At 42.2% G+C, this 10,656-nt stretch overlaps 1 protein-coding gene across 1 annotated transcript; it reads left to right on the forward strand.

Moving 5' to 3' along the window:
- Positions 1–716: 716 nt before the first annotated feature.
- Positions 717–1,592, forward strand: LOC123158099 (uncharacterized). Its single transcript, XM_044576224.1, has 3 exons — positions 717–851; positions 931–1,068; positions 1,172–1,592. Exons 1-3 carry the CDS (start codon positions 753–755, stop codon positions 1,286–1,288), a joined length of 354 nt encoding a protein of 117 aa, XP_044432159.1. The 5' UTR covers positions 717–752; the 3' UTR covers positions 1,289–1,592.
- Positions 1,593–10,656: the final 9,064 nt, after the last annotated feature.

Consider the following 10,656-nt stretch of genomic DNA (forward strand, 5'->3'; position numbering starts at 1 on the left):
ATTGAAAAAAATCAAGGTTATGCTCCTAATTATCGTAAAGCATCACATACAATTATTCAAGGAGCACCTAACAATTTCAATGGAACGAGCAACGATAATAGAAGTTCTTTGGATTGAACTCTTAAAGCTTTTTATAATTGTTCAAACTGAGCAGAACAAGATATACATCATGTATTTTGATAATGTTATTGTGTATTCGGAAAAAGTGTTCAAAATATATTTAAAAAATATATACATTATGTATTTGTAAAAATGTCCAATGTGTATCGAAAAAGTGTTTCACATGTGCTCTAAAAATGTACATTGTGTACAGAGAAACAGGTAGACATGTGTTAAGAAAACAAAACCGATAAAAACCGACGAAGAAACAAAAGGAAAAGCAAAAAACCTAAAGCAAACAAACAAAATCAAAACCAAGAAAGAAACAAAGGAAACCATAGTATAACGGAGAGAGAAAGAAAAATGAAAATCGCACAAAAATATATATATGAAAAAACCCAATTTGAAAACAAAGAAAACCAAGTAAAAATAAAAACCAGGAAAACCGGTGGGAGAACACATAAAACCATAGAAAAATTAAAAGAAAACGAAAAAAAAACGAAACTATGCGCACCTAATGGGCCGGGCCGCTAGTCGTCACCAGTAGGCGATTCCTACACGTCCCGGCGGCCTGCGCCGGCCCACCCAGTGCCTTTCCCCTCCCCCAAGGGAACCTCTGCAAACAAAATCCCCCACCCCTACCACGGCCGACGATGTCTTCCGCCCCCGCCCCCGCCCCCGACTCCGACCACTGCGACGCCGGAAGCATCATGGCCGACGTCCTCTCCAAGGGCCGCGAATCCTGCTACAAGGTAATCCCGAACCCTATCTCCGCTCCCGCTAACCCCGTCCCCCATTGCTGACGTAAGCGCTTCGATCCTCCACCCCAAGGCCCGGGACGCCTTCTACGCGTGCGTGGAGAAGCACGCGGACAAGAAGCCCACCGAGATCGCCACCATGGGGCTCCTCTTCCCCGCCGACTGCAAGAAGTCCCGCGCCCAGTACGTCAGCAGCTGCCGCCCCTCCTGGGTAACCACTATGACCCCCATCCGCCTCGCAGCCGGCCGCCATCCCTCCATGATTCGCGTCTGCGCTTGCTTCTCCTAACGCTCGGCTTCGGTTTCCTTGCCAGGTGAGGCACTTCGACCGGCAGCACTGCGCCAAGAAGCGCGTGCAGAGGCTGCTCGACGGCGACGACGACGGCCGGGGTCCCATGTCGCTGCCCCAGCCCTACACGTTCAAGCAATAAGTGGCGCTGACGATGGGCCTGTCCTTTGTACGAACCAAGTCTGGCCGAGATGGTATTGGTTTATTGTTCTCAACCAACTGTCGAGATGGATGCTTATCTGCTGCCTAGTATGTTGAAGAAATTGTGAATCTGTGACTTCGTAGCGATCATGACCGTTGTTGTAGTGCTCCTGTTATCCTTTGGTGAGAATTATGTTGCAGTACTGTCTGTAGACATTAGATGACCTCCTGTTTTCGATGGATGAAAGTTGAGATGTGGAATAATATTGTGGAGGGAGGGTTATTGCCAAGTGCCATTTAGAATACAGCTATAGCAACTTTTCACCAATTAGTTTGTCGTATATAAATTTAAGGGAAATATTGCTCGGTGCCGTCACACAGATCACCAAACTGGAAAGTAACATCCAGTGTGTCACGACTCACGACAAACGATGGTAGTCTCCACTTTATACCACTTTGGGACGATAGAGCTATTTTCTTTTTGTAACTTTTAAAATGTGTTATTTCAATCTTTACAGTGGAACCTATAATTTTCATTTGAATTATAGGATGACCTATACTGGTTCATTATCCATGAAAATGTTACTCTTAGCTCCAAAATGTGGACCTGTATTTGGAAATTCCTACTACTTTCCAAGTGCTCACTTTATGGGTACCTTCCATTGTTTGTGTATTTAGTCACTATTGCCCTTCTCTGTTTCAGCATTGTTCAATTGATACCTCATTACCTAATCCTTATGAATTGTCTATACATGAAAGCCATTGTCTTGTCCAGTGTCCTTTTTTTTTGAATGACCATCAGCCCATCACAATGCTAAACAGATGATGAACTCACTGAGTCAATGTATATTTTACTTGTGTGGCTATTTCTGTCTAGCTTTTCAATGCATCAGAGAAGAATGCTTTGGTGTTTTTGAGACCATCATCAGATTCTTCGAACATATTATGCCAAATTAGAAATGAGCCACTTTTTGGCCCATTAAAATTCTATCTTAGCTTTCCCCGGACTTTATTAATATATCATTTTAGCATGTTTAGGGCATCTTATGTAAGTCTGTAAAAGGTCTAGTAGGTGTGTTAAAAGGTACATCACATTTCTGTTTGAGCCTTCGTTGGCCCTTTCTTAAGCAGTTATGTGTGCAGATGTTACAGAATTATTAGATGATTGTTTTTCTTTGCAATTATTGAACATATTTGTGGATAATCATCTTTTGATATGGGATAGATACAAATAAGAACTTATGTTTCAATTTGTACACACTGTACATAGTAATTCTGAATGGTAATTGTGCCCACAAAATCATTATTAATTACTTATGCGTTAATTTGTACTCCCTCCGTCCCAAAGTAAGTGTCTCAACTTTGTACTAACTTTAGTACAAAGTTGTATTAAAATTAAGACACTTATTTTGGGACGGAGGGAGTACACAAGTGTACATGTTTATTTCTAAAATTAGTTGGTGTAATGACCAGTAAGTAGAGAAGCATATGAATAGTTGTCTGGCTTTCTGTATGACTTGATGAGCAAGTAGTATTTTGAGCTTGGTTTAGTACTGATTGTATTATTAGTTGGTCCGTCCTGTAATGCATTTAGAGTTGTTTCACTATCATTTACCCTTATCATATTCACCTGGAAAATTGGGGATGGTAGGGGTGATGGTAGACTTCAAAGATAAAAAAATGTGGACTGACTAACTAAAGGGGTTTCAAATAGTTAAGTGAAACAACGATGCAAATAGCTAGCTTTAATAGAGAATTCTTTTCAACGTGCACTTAACTAAATTTCCTCGAGTAAAATGATTAGACTTAAGTTTTGGCCTGCGATAATTTTGTTTGAGGGGATTGAGCTTGAGTTTGGAACCTTCCATAAGTTTGACCTTAAGCTATGCTTGCAGCAAGAAGATCAATGCTCTATTTCTGAATGAAGTATGTCTTTCACACACAAAAATGAACTACTCATTTCAATTTGGTCGATGTTTACTGCCATTTTATGTCATATCTAGGACTTCAATTAACTCAGATGATCTTATATTCCTCTATAAGAGGTTAGCATTTATCTCTTATGGTGGGTTCTATATGATGTGGACACGGATAGACTCGGGGGTGCCATGTTCTTATTTTTGTGTTAGGTTAGGTTAGGTAAAGGTTTGTTGGTTTCTACTTGTAATGATGTGGCATCACTCCGCTTAGTATCATACTACTTCATTCTAATTGTGCTCATTTCAGACTCTCTTATATTTATTTTCTTGTTTTACAGTTTTAGCACCTTTTTTTAAATGATCATTGCCATGTTTGTTCCTTTTGTACATGAGCTATCATGTTTGATGCAAGTTGCATAAGTAAACAGAGCAAAGTTTTAACACAGCAAGGCTACAAAACGTGAATTGTTAGAAGTTCTTTTGATATGTTCTGTTTTAACACAGCAAGGCTCTCAGAGAGAATTACCTTGCTAAATGAATATAGATAATGTCTGACCAGAGGTAGTATAATAATAGTTAGTTTTCTTGGGATAAATTTGATCTTATGCTATGCTCGTGGCAAGTAGATCAAGGCAAACAAAGTCTGCCTTTCACAATGTAAAATGTTGCAGTCTCTTACTCCCTCCGATCCGATTTACTCGTCGTGGTTTTATTTCAAATTTGAACTAAAACCACGACGAGTAAATCGGAACGGAGGGAGTACTTTGGTATTACTTTGCTCCCATTTTACTTCATATCTGTGTTCTGTCTTCTGGGTCAGACATGATGATGATATATGTTGTCTGCTGGCCACATTTTGTATTGGATTAGGCCGTGTATAAGATTTGTTGGTCTCTTTCTTGATAAGTGGGGCCATCGTCTATTTAGTACACTATCATGGTTGATTCTAATAGCAGCCATTCCTTTTACCAACTCTTTTGTTTATCAAGTGCTGTTTGCCGTGCCCGTGCCCTTTTTGATTTACGATCTTGTTACGTGTACTAAATTGGGGATCCTGTTGCCTATGATTTTATAAAGCTGCTCCTGTGTCGGCATAAGGAGAGCAGGATATATGTATAACGAAGTGCTCCATTTCTTGTTGGCTGTTCGAGAGCATTAGCTGCTTATTTAGGCTGTTATTTTGTCATTTTAATACCTAAGCCGAACTCTGCTCGGCTGTTATTTTGAAAGCATTGTAGACAAAACGAACATGAAACAACTTTGGTATTACAAGTCTTAGGTTAGACAGTCAACAAACACTAGCTCTAGCTACAGTGTGAGCATTTTCTTTGTGATTTCTTCTTCCCCATGCTTGGTGGTACACTCTGCAGCGGGGCCTTCCTTGTCTACCTCTGTCTGCTCGCTGCACCGGCAGCTGCCAACATAATTTAATTTGCATACCCCTTATTTTTTACCTGTACGGAGAGAGAGAGAGTTACTCTTATCCACTGTACGTAGTAAAGATGATGAGGAGTCGAGAGCAGCGATACGGCGGACGAGCTCGCATGCTCCTGGTTTGTGGACCAATGGTACAAGGTCACGTGGAGGATGCAATTATGGACGAAGAGAAATACAGCTTCGTATGAGGAAGAAAGGGTGGGATACAGGTCCGGCCAGGAGGGACGTCGTGACGGAGCTGGCTGTCGCCGTGACGGCCGCATGGATAGCTAGCTAGAGCAGCATGCAGGAGTTCAGAATGAGTAGCTTCGGTCTCTCTATGCCTAATTTGTTTGCATGCGAACTAATTAAATGTTGTTTCCCTTAATATGGTTAAGATTGACATCTAGCGAGGAGCAGCGCGCTGATCCGTCCCTACGAAAAAGAGGCTCACAATTTGTTAGGCATAAATATGACATGCCCACTTGCTTGCCTTGGGTGAGCCAAGAATACCATTTTTCTGTTATTAGGGCAACTTCATCGCTGATCATCAAATCTCTCGCAAATGTTCCAATCGAATGGCCTGAACATTTTTTGTTATTATACATCACATAGGTTTTTGAAAATGATTCTTGCCATGGGAACTTTCGTCACACTGCATATTTTTTGAAGATGAGTTTTGCCATGTCAACTATATGTTACAACATGTTATGTCTTGAAACAAATATTTCCATGGCAACTTTTTATTACTTTGGATATTTTTCAAATAAAAAAATAATGGATACATCACATGTTTTATAGATGAATTTTTGACAGGACACAGATTTTGTGAACATGGTTCCACGCCACGCACCCCTTTATGAATAGTTAATTTGAAAAAAACAAGAAAAAACTAAAAAGTCTGTTTTTTTAATATACATAGTCAACCGGTACACTCGTGTATAAAGTTTCACAAAGAAATCACAATTGTGGTAATATAATCTAGGAAAAAAATAAAAAATCAAAGCTATAGTAAAAAACATTGTTGATGAATAGTATAATCCAATTGTATTTTCTTCACTCGGAATACCATGGGATTCAATACTTTATGAAACTTCACACATGAGTAGAATAGTCGACTAGGTTTGATACAACACAATTTCAGGATTTTTATGCTTTTCTAGTGTTTTTTGTTGCATTTTCTATACATGTGGGTGCGCGTGTAACCATGTTCACCTTTATATTTCGTTTTTGCCATGGTTAATTAATATATACGCACATGACAAATTATCATGTTTTTCAACATGAATTTTTGCCAAGTCAACATAAGATCTTTGCACATGGCAACTTATAAATGATATTCATGTGTTGGCAAATTAAGAACTTTGCACATGAAAAATATCATGAGAACTGACGAATTGACCATAGCTCGGATGGTTAGATTCCTAGTGGTAGAACCAACCCATCAGGATTCAAGTACTAGACTTGGGACTAGTGCTCACATTTTCCTGGATTTATTTTAGACTTTTCAGCGATGTGCGTTCAGTATGAGGAAACATTCTAGTCGACCATGTGGCACCTATGGTGAGTTTGTCAATCTCAGGATGTTGTACCGACTCAGTATCTTAGAGGTGCTCATAGGAGTAGGAATGTGCATGTGTCTGTATATGGGTGTGTATTTACTTGTATGTGAGCATCCATACCATGTTAAAAAAATCACGACAACTATTATAGATGTTCCTTTACATATGTTTTACCTTAGAAATGTAAGCTCTTTCTTCTTATTTTTATTTTTTTGAGGAGAGAAATTTAAGATCGTTCTGCATGACACATACCATGGCAACTTAAATACGCTTCAACCTGGCAAATTGAGAACTTTACACATGGCAAATATTACGTCAACTATTGTAGATGTTAACATAGGTTTATAACTTGGTAAAATTTTTATGCTAAAAAGAACTTGGTAATTTTTGCACATATCAAAATACGATTGCAACTTAGATATGCTTTTCTCTTGGGAAATTAATATCTTTCCACATGGCAAATATCTCCTCAATTTAAAATTTGTTGTTGTTGTTGTTGTTGTTGTTGTTGTTGTTGTGTTTACGTTACTTTTCTCATGTCTTTGTCTACTCAATGTAAAATGTTTGCCATGTCAATGGAGGAAGGGGGGGGGGGGGGGGGGGATGTACACAACATGGTTCCACAAACTAAAAAAATCCATCTAAATAAACTAACAACCAGAAAAGGTATACAAACACAAGTTGACTTGTTTTAGAAAACAATTTCTTTAGTTTATATTTTTCTTACATGTGCCATGATTATACAGAACAAAATTTTCTAAATTTGCCATGTGATCATTATACCTTTTCGAAATTTTGCCATGATTTTATAGACTGAAATTTGTTGTTTTTTGTCATGTGACCATTGCAAGGTTTCTTAATTTGCCATGATATTTAGATAAACAATTATATGTTTGTGGCAAAAAATCAGTTGATTTTCTTTGTACTCTCTCCCCTCGTTGAAGGCTTTCTTAGACATCATTTTCCTCTATACAGCTGAACAGTGACAGCAGTGCTTCAGTGTGAGTGTGTGACCACACGTCCTAATAGGTGTTAACGCAGTCCTGGCAAATGCCTTGGGTGGGAGTCCATCCAATTCGAGTTTCGAACTGCCTGCAAGGGCTCTTCAAGGGCGTGAACTTAACAAGCAGGTTGCATCCTTCCGGAGCGCTCACGTTGGTACAGTTTGGAAACGCCGTCGCTGAGTCGTCGACGTCCGTCTACGTGATGTACAAACGTGGGCTCTTTCCATCCAGCATGCACATTAAATAATCTGCCGTAGCTCCCTGACACACCACGTCCACACCGTATCCCGGAACGAGTCGACGACTCAAGATACCGAGATCAGGCGAGTTCGTCCACGCTAGTGAATTATCGATGAGCAGTCCCCCAAAATTAGTAGCAGCATAGATGACTGGGATTTGGTAACTAAAGTTAAAAGAACTTAAAATACACCATCTATTGCAAGCTAATAGGAGATTTATTCAATATTGCAAGCACCCACCTAAGAAGGAAAGGCGATCTGTTTTGTCTGTCTTGCAGCTGAATTAATTAGTTCTAGAGATGATCATGTCGATGTGCTTTCAGTAACCTCCCTTCATAATAAACACGCCAGGACATACCTACCGTGCAATATTCCTTTCGGCTCTATTCAAAGATGAAAACTTTCCTCCACCTGTACAAATAAACCACAACACGGCCATGGCCCATGGATTTGAGTAGTGTAAGACAATAAGTTTTGGGGAATCAGCACAACCCTCTAGGGGTGGCTTATCTCATTATATATAATGGTTGTGTTACAATATGTACCATATACGTACATAGGTACAGAAGCTATACATAGTCTAACACCCTCCCTCAATCTTAGCCACTTTCTAAAGAACTGAGAAGGGTAAGATTGCGCCTACAAGCCTCAAACTGTGGCAGTGGTAAAGGCTTAGTGAAGATGTCTGCAAGTTGATCCTTAGATGAGATAAACTTGATTTGGAGTTGCTTCTGTGATACACGTTCCCGTACAAAGTGATAGTCAACTTCAATGTGTTTCATTCGGGCATGAAATACTGGATTTGCAGAAAGGTATGTAGCACCGATGTTATCACACCAAAGAATAGGAGGTTGTGGTTGAGACAAACCCAACTCCTGAAGCAAAGACTGCACCCAAATAATCTCTGCAGTAGCATTAGCCACAGCCTTGTACTCAGCTTCAGTACTGCTACGTGACACAGTAGCCTGTTTCCGAGCACTCCAGGCGATCAAATTAGAGCCAAAGAATACTGCATAACCCCCCGTGGATCGCCTGTCATCTGGGCTACCAGCCCAATCTGCATCAGAGAAGGCCGAAAGGATCCAAGAGGAAGTCGGCCGAATATGCATACCAAATGTCAGGGTGAACTGAACATAACGAAGAATGCGTTTAACAGCAGCCCAATGAGTATCTCTGGGAGCCTGAAGATACTGACAAACCCTGTTAACAGCATAAGAGATATCTGGTCTCGTGATCGTCAAGTACTGAAGTCCACCAACAATGCTCCTGTACTCTGTGGCATCCGCAGGAGACAAAAGCTCACCATCAACAGCTGTTATCTTGTCGGTAGACGACATGGGTGTGGTGGTCGGTTTGCACTTCAGCATGCCAGCTCTCTGTAACAACTCCAAGGAGTACTTCTTCTGCGTAAGGACAAGACCAGTAGCACGAGAAGTGACCTCAACTCCAAGAAAGTAGTGAAGCTTCCCAAGATCTTTGACCGCAAAATCAGCACCAAGAGAGCAGACAAGAGCATCAGCAGCATACTGAGAAGAGCTGACAAGGATAATATCATCGACATATACCAAAAAATACATAGTGACTTCTGGCTTCTGTAGAAGAAATAACGAAGTGTCAGCAGTAGACGGCACAAACCCATGAGCACGAAGGGCAGAGGCAAGGCGGGCATGCCAGGCACGAGGAGCTTGCTTCAAACCATATAATGCTTTGAAAAGACGACAGATATAGTCAGGACGATCAGGATCAGAGAAACCAGGCGGCTGTTTCATATAAACCTCTTCCTCCAAAAATCCATGTAAAAAAGCATTCTGCACATCAAGTTGACGAAGTGACCAACCACGAGAAACAGCAATGGAGAGAAGAAGCCGAATAGTGGTAGGCTTGACGACAGGACTGAAGGTGTCCTCATAGTCAAGACCATGACGCTGCCGAAAACCGCGAGCAACAAGTCGCGCTTTGTAACGCTCAATAGATCCATCCGAATGCTTCTTCACTTTAAATACCCATTTTGAGTCAATAACATTTACCCGTGGTGGTGGAGGAACGAGAGTCCATGTCTTGTTACGAAGAAGAGCATGAAACTCCTGCTCCATAGCCTCTCGCCAATGTGGAATGCGCAGGGCAGCCTGATATGAGCGAGGCTCAGAAGATGGATCCGCAACAGCAGCAGCCAAACAAGCAGCCAACCAAGCAACCGTACCATCCTTACGTTCCTTAGGTTTGAAAATGCCACTGCGACTGCGTGTATGTGGTCGGGACACAGGAACCACCAAGGTCGACGGAGCAGCCTGCAACGGGCTGGAGGACGGCGACGTTGACGAGTCAGCCGGTGACGAGGAGCCAATCACGGTAGCCTCGGACTCGGTTGGCGAAGAAGGCCGACCCACCGGCGAAACCGGCAGAGCAGACGAAGCAGCTGGCGACTCCGGCATCACAGACCGGGCCGATGGCGAGCTCGGCATAGTGGGCCGTGGCGCGGCCGGTGTCGCGGGCCGATCCGCTGATGAAGGCGACGTGAGGACCCGAGCCGCGGGCGAAGACGGCGTGACGGGCCGAGCCGCAGGCGAAGACGGCGTGACGGGCCGAGCCGCGGGCGACTCGGCGGCCGCTGGCGAAACGGACCGAGCAGTGGAGATGCTCGGCGCGACGGGCTCGTCGGGTGACCATGCATGGGCACGCGAATCGATGCCATGCAACATAGGACGATCGACGTGCCCACCAGAAGACGACGATGATGATGGTGAATCCTTCAACAGCTCCAAACGAGCTCCACGTCCGGTTCCTGCACCATGGTTAGGTAACAGCAAAGGAGAGTATGCAACATCATCAAATTGGTCAGAAGCAACAGAGGATGAATGCAGGGATGGTGGTTCGACAGTGGACACAGAAAGGTTGGCAAAGGGAAAAACATGCTCATCAAACACGACGTCCCGAGATATATAGACACGATTAGTGGGAACATGAAGACATTTGTAACCTTTCTGAAGAGAGCTATAGCCAAGAAAAACACACTTCTTAGAACGAAACTCAAGCTTGTGCTTGTTATATGGACGAAGATGCGGCCAGCAAGCACACCCAAATACCTTGAGAAAGGTATAATCAGGTTGTTCATTAAGGAGAACCTCAATGGGAGTCTTCATGTTTAAAACACGAGTAGGAGTACGGTTGATGAGAAAGCATGCAGTGGTGAAAGCATCACTCCAAAACCGAAACGGAACAGATGCATGGG

This window comes from Triticum aestivum, chromosome 7B (assembly GCF_018294505.1).
Source record: "Triticum aestivum cultivar Chinese Spring chromosome 7B, IWGSC CS RefSeq v2.1, whole genome shotgun sequence".
Classification (NCBI taxonomy): domain Eukaryota; kingdom Viridiplantae; phylum Streptophyta; class Magnoliopsida; order Poales; family Poaceae; genus Triticum; species Triticum aestivum.